Source organism: Polyodon spathula, chromosome 5 (assembly GCF_017654505.1).
Source record: "Polyodon spathula isolate WHYD16114869_AA chromosome 5, ASM1765450v1, whole genome shotgun sequence".
In the NCBI taxonomy this organism is placed as follows: domain Eukaryota; kingdom Metazoa; phylum Chordata; class Actinopteri; order Acipenseriformes; family Polyodontidae; genus Polyodon; species Polyodon spathula.
Window position 1 is genome coordinate 21,110,862 of NC_054538.1, and position 12,545 is coordinate 21,123,406.

Here is a 12,545-nt window from a genome sequence, read left to right on the forward strand (position 1 = left end):
GGATATTATTTTGCACCCTTTCCCTAATCTATGCATTTGTATTACTTTATCTCTAACTTCTGTAGAATGCTCTTTGGTCTTCATTTTCCTTCAGATTCATAGCCTTACCAATGATCCTTCAACAGTAGGGTTTTTATCCAGAAAATGTGACAGCAACTTTAATGGTTCACAGATGGAGGCCAATGGTAAGGTAACTGTGTCCTCGTTAGGGCAATTTCTTTCATCGGTGCAAACTGGGAGCTTCCACAGCACAGGGGTTGAATACTTATGCAAGCAAGATATTTCAGTTTTTTATTTTTCTTAAAAATATTTCCCAACATAAAACCAATGTCACCTTACAATAACTGATTCTGAGTTTCAGTGTTTAAAAATAAAAACAGAACGAAATTTCAATGTACCATTTGTAATTCGGTAATATGAGAAAATTGGTCAGGGGTCTGAATACTTTTGCAAGCCACTGTATATGTATATATGTATATATATAAATATATACACATACACACACATACATACACACACCCTATTTGTATACTTTCAATTTATTACAGTAACATATAGGATAATAAATATTTCAATATGACTGGAAACAGATTACATAATTAAAAGTAAGGAGTGCTACCTGGTGCAGTTGCAAATAGAGACTTTAAAGCTTAGGGAAAAACTCTGAGACACAGGGACAGTTGATGGGAAAAGGGGATGTCTGGTCACCCTATAATCTATTGGACTTTAAAAGCGAGTTGCCTCGCAGTGGATCTACAGCATCTTCTGTATACACATATTATATACACTCGCCCTTCAGAAGAACAGAAGGGGGTGAAAACCCATTCAATGCATTACCCCTGTATTAACTTATTGAAGTCGATGTGCCTTTAGAAATCACTGCCTTGAACTGTCTCTGAAATCTAAATTAGCACTAATTAGCAGTCTTATGCTCCCTCGTTGTGGAAATCTGATCCCGAAGTTTGCTGTCGAGTTGTCCATAACCCACACTATCACAATTCAAATGACGACATTCACCAGGAATGTAATATTGGTTTTATGTTTAATATCCTTAAGACTTTGTAACTAGGGAGGAACTATGATGTCCAAGAATGTATGACTTATAGACCAAAAAAGGCTTTGCTAAAAAGGGGTAATCTTTACCAGTTTACCCATTAATTAGTGATGACTGCCTTCCTGTAGATTTACAATATGAACAGTAAATAAAAACTAGTGTGAAGAACACCACATGCAAGTGCTGTATATCAATTCCAACAAGTTAAACATTAATGGAGTTCAAGCTACAATATCCCTTGAACTGGCATGGAATGCGACTGAAACTGATAAGTCCAGTACACTGTACTGTATTAGTGAAGTTCCCTGCAGCACTGGCAGATAGGAAGTGGTTTTAAAGGTGATTTTTCCTCAAGGACTTACACTGCACTTAGAACCATACTGTACCTGAATCTTGAGGCCTCGTACCGTTCCTATAGAGAACAAGAACCCGATTATGACTGACAAACAAAACAGATCTGCCTCTCTGGTGCTTGTAGGGAACACAGGTGGAGGCTGACAGAAGAATGTAATGTTAACCCATGAAGTGCCAGTGTCCTCATTTGAGGCCAGGCTACTCTGTAATTTATAATATACTGTACCTGTTATTTTAAATTATATTGTTATGATAACTTAAATCTAATTTTGTTGACCACAAAATGAGAAGTCTAAATGTAATGTATCAAATTACACAAATACAGCTTGTGTTCTGATTTTGACAAATAAAGTAATTTGGTACTTAATGGGCTATTATTTCTCTAAAATACAAATAAATAAATTGGGCATGAAAAACAACTTTAGTCAGGTGTGATGGGGTACAACACGCCCGTGTCCATGTATTTAAAAACACTCTGTTTTATTGTTATTTTACAGCCTGGATGGGGTTAAAATGTCCCATCCAGATAAAATCATGAGAATGCGTGGTCAACAGAGAGTGATTACTGACAAACTGGCTGTTGACCACGTGTATAAGAAACCCTGTGCCGAATGTGCCCGGGGGATAAACTAGGTCATTGATAGCCAGTTAATCCCTCTGTCACAATATAAAAACAAGCAGCTTTACTAGAAAGCAATTGCTACCATCAGCACGACACTTGTTTTAGTTTCATGACTGTTTTGGCCACAGTGCCATTTTGTTTTGAGTGCAGTGTTGGTTTCTGTTTTGTTCAAACCTTTTATTTATTTATAAATAAACTGGTGCAACAGCGGCTTGCACTCACCACTCTGTGCCCTGCATTTCTTGGCCTGAGGTCACCACATGAGCCAGTCTGTTCACATCAGGTTTGTGTCATTAAAAATGAAGAGTCAACCACATCAATCTAATAACATTTATAGATATTTAGATAACTATTTTATTTGTTACACTTCTTATTACACACATCTGCTAAAACAAACAAAAAAAAGAACCGAGTGGCCTGACACAATGAACAAAGCACTGTCAATATGGAGATGTCTCTGAAGCATCAACTCACAATGAAGGGCCTTGTCAAGTTCCCTCTTTGAAAAGCTTCCATTTACAGGCAGCTGAACACCAAGCTGGTATGCTGCAATTCTTAATTGTGAAACGATTTCAATAAAAATGGGGATAGAAAACAGGACTTCTCTGTCTCTTTGCAGAACTTTATATATTAAAGTCTTCAGATGGCCAAACACCTTCAGCATTCAAGACCACTATTACCTCTTGCAGCTCCCCAGTTCTGTTTATACTGCTTTGCCTTACATATTGCAGGATTAGGCTTGCCAGAGTCACAGCCACATTCCAATTGATCCCATTTTTGAGCTGCAGTGTGTGCCACATGCCACATAATGATTTGGAAATGAAGAGGGTGAGAATTCTACTAGTGTGAAAGTAATAGCAGCACTTGGACTGAAATTACTTTTGACTGCTAAATACTGATGAAGCAACAAGCCAAAACATCACATTAAAACATGGTTAACGACCCCCTAAGGCAATACAGAGTCAAAGAAACAGAAGTAGACAGCTGAATTTAAAGTAAGAGCTTCCGATTTAATTACACTGGACACGTGTACTGGAATGTGCGGCGCAAAGCAGAACACCTGTGAATAACTTCATTCCACTTGAAATCCTTTCCATTTAGTTTGAGTTGGAGCTCCAGTGGCAGGCAGATGTGCACATAGGCTAGGTTTGAAGTTTTATTGCACCTCAGATTATGCACTCAAAACATGGAATTTCTAACATCTGGAAAACAGGAGGACAGGTGAGGAGGAAGACCATTACCACTATTAGTTACCAGATTCAGATCTAAGAACGGTAGATATCCAAGTACTACTGTATATTATAGCACATTGTGGCTTCTTTAAAAATCATAACTCTAACAACAATCCTGGGCAGACTAAGCGATAAATCGCCCCCATGCCTCAGAATGCACTGATCTGCTAAAATGTGCCATGACGTCACAAAGTTCTCTGGAAAAGAAGTTCCTGTGTTTATACTGGCAGTAGACTGCGTGCACCACGCATAGAACTGTATTAGTGTCTAGGATATGTCCCTCATGGAATACTCACCCCTGATACTTCTATAAAGAAAACAACACTGACATTAGAACTGGAGGGGTGGGAGGAGTGACCCATAGAGACTGTTGCAGACCTTCTCAATTAAAAAATAGAACAAGGTGTTTTTTTTATTGCTATTGTTTTTATTCATAAAACATATTAAATAATGTATATTTATTAAAAAAAAAAAAAAAAAAAGTATAGTGGCAATTTGTTTTTAAACGTAGCTGTCGACCTGGGAGTGTGTAAATTATAGGATTTTTTATTTTTTTATTTATTTTTTTTGTACATACCTACACATGTACATGAAGATTAAGGATATCTTTTCAAAACAGTGTTCCACTCCAATGACAAAATAAAATAAAATGGTTCTCCTGAACCTGCACAACCACGTATCTGTCCCACACATGATCTCATTCAGTTAAGGGCACCACAAGCTCCCTTTACAGCAGTTAATAAGATCCAATTTGGACATGCAGGTCAGAGCACGTAGCCTTCCTTAGCCCAAAAAGAAACAGAACCATGACCTAGGTTCTGATACAGTAAGTGTATACTGCATGTCGGCAAGTCAAACCAAAAAGACCAGCTTATTTCTATCTACTTCTTCCCCCTGTGAAAAAATTAAAATATTGCTCTATTTACTGATATGATTCACAGGGGTTATATTTCTTTCTTTGTTGACAACAGTTGGTGATGACAGCATTTACTGTCAATGTGACTGCCTAGGCAACACCCAAATTAAAAGCAATTTCCTTTAACTAATGAGGCTGCTGAAAACATATTAACGGCTGAAGATGAAAGAAGTGCTAGGGTGTTTATTTTAAAAAGGCAAAAGATGCATAGCAATCTATGACAGCACAATAAACATACAGCTCTGGTACCCACCAGATGCTCGTCTTACATCCCACCCTCATTATCTTTATACAACTGCATGCTTTTTAAATAAAACAAATAACCACACAGGTTTAACCAATTGTCCAGCCTATGAAATCGCACAACAAATCAATATCCAAACAAGCAGATTTGTGCTGGATGGATGGATAGGCAGACAGGCATCATCTTATATCCCCAGGTTATGACACTCTTAATAACATCCTCTAAACTATGCACAAACCAAAATGTGATTATAATTGGATAAGTGGTTCTCTGTACAAAATGACAGGATGGACATTATCTTGGTGCCCATTTCTTGAAGTTGCTTTTAAAAAAAGTGAGTCACTACTCTGGGAACACTCAATGTCACGTACACAAAGACTGTTTGAAATTAAAAAAGTAAAGACCATTACAGGTTACTAGAGGGTCCTAGCCATATTTAAGTTCACAGTTTACATCCTGTGCTGAGCAAAAGGAATAGAGATGGAGCAATGGAGGTAGGACATAAAAAATGACTAGAAGAGGACTTACTTGGCTCAGCCTTCTTCTTGGCAACAGACTTCTTTTTCGAAGCCCCCTCTTGCTTAACATCGTCGTGGCTGGCAGCCACCTCAGGCTTCTTGGCGGGGGCAACAGGGGCGCTCTGGGGGGCTCCGACTGGAGGCACAGCCATGACGGGCACCTCCTTGGTGACTGCCTCCAGCAAAGGGGTGGATTTAGAAACTGGGGCCTGATGTGCCAGGACGCTGGGGGCCGGCTCTACTTTAGCCACTTTCTTCTCTTTCTTCTTCTTGTCCTTGGGGGAGGGGGCAGGCTGCTCCTGAAGGGCCTGGCGGGGGGCTTCAACTGGGATCTCAGGGACAGTGGGCTCAGGGACGATAGCGGTGACCTCGGGTTCAGATTCACTGACAGTCTCCTGAGCGGGTTCTGACTCCGGGATCTTTCCGTTGGGCTTGTCCTCCTTCTTCTTCTTAGCTTTTCCCTTCTCTGCCAGCTTCTCCTTCTTCTTCTTCTCAGATTTGGGTTGAAGCTTCTCCTGTTCCTTCCTTTGCTTAGCTAGAGCTTCTTCATAGGAGGTTTCCTTCATGGAAAATGTGGAGACCAAGACAATCCCGATGGCAGAGATGACCATGAAGCCACCAAAGACCATGAAACCAAGAGTTTGGGGGTCGTAGATATCCATCTTTGCTTGTTATTACCAATCGGATTGATCCTAAAAAAACAAACAAATGAAGCAGAAGTTAGTAATGTTTATCACTTTAATAAATAAATAAATAAATAAATAAATAAATAATAAACTATATATACTAATTTTATTTTTGATTATTTTCAATGTAAAAATAATGACATGGCAGACCATCGTGTGTCCAAGCGAGTGCAACCGACCCACTGTTGTGTCTGTCTGGAGCCCAGCTGCTGGCTTTTAACATTTGAAATAAATAAATAAACAAATAAATAAATAAAACAAAATAAAAAAACAGCAGCTCTTGAGCCTCTATTTAAAAGTTTTAGACAGCAAAAAGTAAGCAAACCAGATTATGGCGCGCACACACAGTGATTTCCATGGCAGGCCATCCGCGTTGTGCTGCTAGAGAGAGACAGAAATCTCATACGACAGAAAAAAAGACAAGCACGTCATTCTGAAATGCCTCGCTTAAACAGTGTCCACCTTGCTGGAAATGCTGTGCAGAGATTGTTACATAGGTTTTACATATTATATATTTTTTGTTGCGACTTTGCTATGTGGAATGTAATAAACGAGAACCAAAACAGTGAGTTTTTTCCCCTTGATTTTATAATACCATTTCCATGTTTGTTTTATTTGCTTGTTTTCATTTGCTTGTTCAGCTACAAAAAAGTGTCAGCTTTATGTAGTATTTGTTTCGGGAATAAACAAAACAACATTTGATTTGAACTGTTATTTGGCATACTTTGTTTTGTAGTTAATTCATTGGGATAAAGTAAGGCCTACACAATGTATTCTTTACTTCTGTAATATTTGTCTACTTTAGCATGTTACATATTGTAATGTCTTGCTGTAAAATAAAGGCACACACACAAAGGTCATGGCCACAAGTCCCTGCCCCTGCTGCAATACTGTCTCTGCCTGCGTTGAGAGCAATTAATGGCTTTTATTACATTTTGAAAATGAACTAATATCCGAATAAATATTTAAATTATAGGCGAATATCCACACATGAAAACACTATGCTTGTCCTAGCACTAATAAATAAATATATAATTTTTAGATTCATCTGGGAGTTCACTATCTGATTAATGTCATTGGTTTAAGTTATATGCAGGTATCTCCAAAGAACATGACAGGCTAAACAGATTTTAAATTCTGTTGAAGTCCAGTGCATACAAAATTTCAGTCCTTTTTGCAGGCTGTGCAGTATGGAGACAGTTCTTCCTCCTAGTCTTGCCCATGTAATTAGGAGATTAAGCACAGTAACCCTGTACCTGCCAATGCAGCACAGTATCTTCCACCTCATTGCCTAGTGAGAACCCATCGCCAGCATCATTCAAACACCCACACGCCGTTTCAAATTAAAAAAGTGTGGTATTTTGAACACTGACCATTCCAAAGACAATACTTCTGAAATGCAAACATCATTAAAAAAAAAAAACTGTTTAGTGTCCATATTTTTCATTGATTGGTAGTCCAGGTACTCCCCCTGTCAGGTTAGAGGAGTTTATGGCTTCAGACTCAGTTGCAGTATGGTTTCAAATGTCAACTGAAATCATTGTGGAGCTACATCCAATACTGTTTCCAGCCCAGAGCAGGAGGAATCTTTCACACTTACAGTAACAGACATCAATTCCTTTCAATCCAAGTCAAAGACTGGGTTTCAAACTTCTGTTTCATAACCATCTACAAAATCTTTCTACAAATGTATCTCATTGTTATCAGGAAATGACTATTTCAAACTCCGTTCCAGTTTGGGGCGCAATAGTCTGTCTATAACTAACCCAATTAAAATGCAAACTTGAATTCCCACTACAAAGCTACATGTTTAGTATTCTATCTGAACAACTAGTGTTTATTTTATTTAACATAACACAACAGGTTATTCACACAAATCTGTGCTGCACAGATTACTCAATTCCAACTAAAAACTTACCCTAGCCTTCACTTAAAATGATTCCTCTACTTTTTACAATTGCACTTTGTTCTTTCGCGCAGGACGAGTTTACAATCGTGTACCATAAAGTTGCTCATGTGTTAACACTTCCAGATTCTTGCTTTTGCATACCAAAAGGAATTCTAGGGGAGGTACTGTTTCCCCATTTCTAACATTGGACGGAGACAGAATTCTTGTATTATCTACAGTCAATCTTAATTACTACCTCCAACAGCAGGAACCACGGAAGACCAAATGCACCGACCATGTAAAAGGAACACACAGTGTATGAAAACAGAACACGTCCACGCTTAGCCTTAGGTGTCAGCCTGGCGCAACATTCCTGTCATTGGACAGCAGTTCTGCTGCATTCACCCCAGCTTCTTGTACATTTCAATAAAGTAGTTAAGTGATAGAAGCCATATCCACCCCTCAAAAAGGTACTACTAAAATATGTTCATGGGACATGACTTCAACAAATAAAAACCTTCAAAAACACAATATCAGCTTCATAGCAAATACTGTTTTTAATACTTTATGATTACAATTAATAAGAATTAATAGGAATGACACAGAAACATTTAAAATCCTCACTGGGGCACCTTTACAGTGTGTCACACAAGGCATCAATTACAGCAGATCATACTGAGAAAGCGCAACATTGCATCGCTTTAGTGTATGAAACAACGCTCAAGATACACACTGCTCGTTTGTTACTCTTGCGTCAAGAAAGGAATTCACGAGCATTAGGATCCTGAGAATCCCTCTGTGGACTATTTGGTTCCTCCACTGCAGCCAAAGTCTGCATAAGAAAAATTCCCACAGCCTAACTTCCCGAAAAAGTTAACTGCTGAAGGCGATGATTTTTTCCCCAAATAGCCCGAGTGGAGGCCAATCTCAAACAGTGCACGTGAATCTCACCTTTCCAAAAGGGATGACTCTTATTATAATTTAGAAAGCCTCTGCAAATCAACGTTATCTGGACAATTACAAACTGCTTTTTAAACGACACTAAGGAAATGCAGACATGCCGTTTAAAGTTGTTTCTTTTATTATTGCGATTAAAAAGTTGTTTTTTTTTTCTTCTTTATATATTTACTTAAGAATTAACGCGGACTCTAATACGCGGAGTTTAAACATAATTATTTTTGCCACCAATATGCTGTCAAAGACTTTAAATTATTATTTTTTTATTTAACTTTTCTGAAATGTCTTTGCAGCACGAGACAGAAAATAAATCTGACAAAACGGCAGCAGCAGTGCAGTAAAAACAAGAATTTACAGCACCGGCGTCTGACTAATACACATCTGGATGTTTTTTTTTTTTTTTTTAATACATAACACACTTAGTCTCAAAATAACATTAACATGAAATATATGTATTTATAAAGAACTAAAGATACGTTACTTCCCCGGCGTACAAGTTTACTACTTCAGATCTGTATAACTTGCCCTTTAACCGCGGCCCCCCAGTAAATCTCGGTATTTCTTTTAGCACGACGTAGCTCTCATTCAAACCACACAGGCGCATCATCCACACATTGATTTGCAATGTTTAAGTTTACCTTGGCTTCTTTACAATCACCTTACCTCGATATAGTACCTACGTCACATTTGAAGAGAAACAAATGTACAGCATCATTTAACAAACTTCACTTCCACAGCGGTTCATATTCTATGCACTTTTTGGTTGTAAAAAACAAACACACACACACACACATATATATATATATATATATATATATATATATATATATATATATATATATATATATATATATATATATATATATATTTCAAGTTTTCAATACAGTTACAATGCACGTCAGAGATTTGTCACCGTTGTAGTTTGCTTTGCGTGTTTTCGTCTGGAACTTCTCTCAAAGCAGACCTTGAAGAGAGTTAAACCTGTTTTTCTTTTTTTTAAATAAGGTTAATCAAAAAGGTTAGCTTGTAGGCTGTCATCCGTTAGCTTTCCGACAGTATTCTTTTTTTTTTTTTTTTTAAGTGCATTTTTCACATACCTATCCCATAACATTAAAGATAACCAATAAATGTCATCCAGTTGTTATCATTAAAAAGACCAAAACATGTAACCAGTATCATATTTTGAATAAAAAAAAAAAAAATGCAACAATCTGTTACATATCAAAAACTACAGTCTATACGTTCTTTTCAAGACACAGCAAATATTCATCAGAAATTAATTGAACTTCATCTAGTTCAACATTACCTGATCACTGGGTTTGTGAGAATTGCACACGGCTTCTGTAACTTACAACTTTACGCTGTCTATTGTATTACTCTTAGTACTTGTTTCCTGCCACAGCCACCCTACGCCTGTCCCTCGCTCTCTCCGCTGTCTGTGGCGTCGTGGCACTTTCTTTCTGAGCTGGCAAAAAGCCTGTCAGGGCCCACATATTTCCCGCCCTCTATTTACCCGTTTTGTTTTTTCATTGGACCTCTATATATGAGTTAAGCAAACTTTAACCAATCAAAAAGCGGTTGAGTGGAGTTTATCCGTGGGGAACAAACGGTGTACATGTAGTTTTTCCCTCCCCACCCCCACCGGGTGGCGCCACCCCCCTCCCCCCTCTATAGTACGCCGAAATGCATTCTGCGATTCGTAGTTTTTGTAGCTCAGGTAATCCGGGTAATCCGTAGGATTTTAATGGAATAGCCTGAGAATGAAACTACAATAACCATATTCTGCAGAAATGAAAATTCAGAACTAAATGAATGGGATTTGAATGGGATTTTGAAAGGGGGTTGCTGCTTTAAAAATAGCATTACGTGTACATCTTACGCTGTTAGGATGCACTGCATTTTATTTAAGTCTTTTTCGTTTAATGCTGAAGCAAATAAGTGTGCACGCAATTTCACTTTTAAACAGTCAATCGTGAGTTCTAAGTATCACAGATAACGTCTTAACTACTGACTCTCCTATAAAGGCATTTAACTTGCACTACAGTCCTTTCAACTATAGTAAAATACCCCCACAAAAAAAAATAATAATAATAATTTCGATCTACTTGATACAGAACGCCAGCCGATCATATATATATATATATATATATATATATATATATATATATATATATATATATATATATATATAATATGATATATACATGTATATTGCCGATTAATAGTGATTCAAAAAATAAATACAAATCGTTAGCATATCAGGATACTGGTGTAACAGAGCGGGAGACACATGCCAGCGACCCTTTGCACTGCAAGCGAGCATCTTAACAGCAGTGCAACAGACTCGGCCTCATCTACATTCATGTTTAACGAGTTAAGTCGACAAGCATTTGATTTGTTGTCTTTGTTTATCTGATTTGCGCTGTCTTGAGCTTTCATAGGCTTAATTCAGAATCATACTGGGCCATATTCACAGAACTTTAAGGACTGTTTTAAGGACTATTAAAGAGTGACCAAAGAGCATTTATTAACATTGTCTTTGATCAAACAGTGGTTTGAATTTTTTTTAATAAACTAAAACCTTCTAAAATTGTTTATATAAAAAAGGTTTTGTGATCTGGAAACTTCATTTAATTAATAAATTGTGCCTTTAAAAAAAAAAAAAGTCCTTAAAAAAACAGTCACACAGTCCTTAAAGTTTTGTGCACAGGATTCAATGATGCTAAACTTCAGTCAAATCCACAAATGTTCCTTCCATAGTGATAAAGCTACTGCCTATTAAACTGGATGTGTGCATTGCCTCCACACATTTAATCACCCAATCACTGGTGCAGGTTAGACAGGATCTAGCTGCTACCAAGCATCCGTGAAATGTGCTACAAAATATACAGACAACCCCCACCTGCACTCACAGACACTGAGCTACTGCAGAACCTGCAGGCTGTTTGAGGGCACCCACATGGAAGCTATAAGAACAGGTATCTAAAATATTTAAATGCAATAAATATAGGTCTGTATTTCAGTTTCAGGGCCGTTTGAAATGTTCCTAAATGTGCAACTTGGTGTTGGTGTTTTAGTCCTCACATCCTGGTGACTTTTTAAAACTCTCATGTTTAACCCTTTCATACATGTAGACCTCATATGGGGATATGTAAAATAAAATTCTTCTAGTCTTTATGGGGATATACGGAAAACACAAATGCATGATGACCTCATATGAGGATATAATGTTTTCCCCATATAAAACAATATTTATTAGGTGTCCAAAATTACTTTTTTTCAGCTATTTCAATATTTGATTCATGAAAGGGTTAAAACACCCCTGTGAATCTCTCAGAATCATGTCTAACATCAAAATCCATCTGGTGTACAGGACTGTAACCATGAATCTTCCCCTGCCTCTAGTGGATGAAAAAAGTACAGCAAGGGTGCATTCAATTTCAAATTCACTGATGTGATGACTAAAACCAAAAGTCATACGAAGTGACTCTAAACCTATACCCTAGCTAAGATAACTCACTTAAGATGTTTCTCACCCATACCAATGTGGTTTTTACAAGAACAATACCTTATAAAAAAGTTTCATAGTAAGAGCATAGCACAGTTTAATAAAGAACAGCAAAAGCATGGTTAAACATAGATAATCATTGTAAAGAATATCAAGGTTTGGTAAAGCACATTCATACATATGTCAAACCAACATATACTATGGTAAATACATAATATAATAATGGGAAAAGCATGGGGAAAGCGCCATGCAAAAACACCACATTAAAGCATAAGACACTGTTCATAGCATAGCAATCTGCCATGAATGATGAATTTAATTCAAATTGTAGATGGAAGCAGCACCCGACTGACTTAAAAAAAAATTAAATTAAACCTATTATGGCAGGGTAGCCAAAGCGAGGAGACTCAGAGTCGGAAAGTGCAGCAAATGAAATACTTTTAATTAAAAAATAATTAACACACAAAACAAAAGGGCACGATGGCCAGATAAGAAGACACACACAAAACAGTCTAAACTAGCAAAAACACAGCTAACACTCTCACTCACCACCACCACTACCACCA

At 37.4% G+C, this 12,545-nt stretch overlaps 1 protein-coding gene across 3 annotated transcripts in view; it reads right to left on the reverse strand.

Moving 5' to 3' along the window:
- The window catches only part of LOC121315714 (ribosome-binding protein 1-like), a 32,039-nt gene extending 22,099 nt beyond the window's left edge, over positions 1-9,940 (reverse strand). For 2 of the 3 annotated variants that reach the window (XM_041250059.1, XM_041250057.1), the window contains exons 1-2: positions 9,778-9,940; positions 4,951-5,632 (exon numbers count right to left, since the gene is read on the reverse strand). In XM_041250059.1, coding sequence (XP_041105993.1) covers positions 4,951-5,602 — 652 coding nt within the window. In that variant the 5' untranslated portion in view covers positions 5,603-5,632; positions 9,778-9,940. Of the gene's footprint in view, positions 1-4,950; positions 5,633-5,951; positions 5,969-9,777 lie in introns of those variants that run through there. The other variant, XM_041250058.1, reaches the window with a different exon arrangement.
- Positions 9,941-12,545: the final 2,605 nt, after the last annotated feature.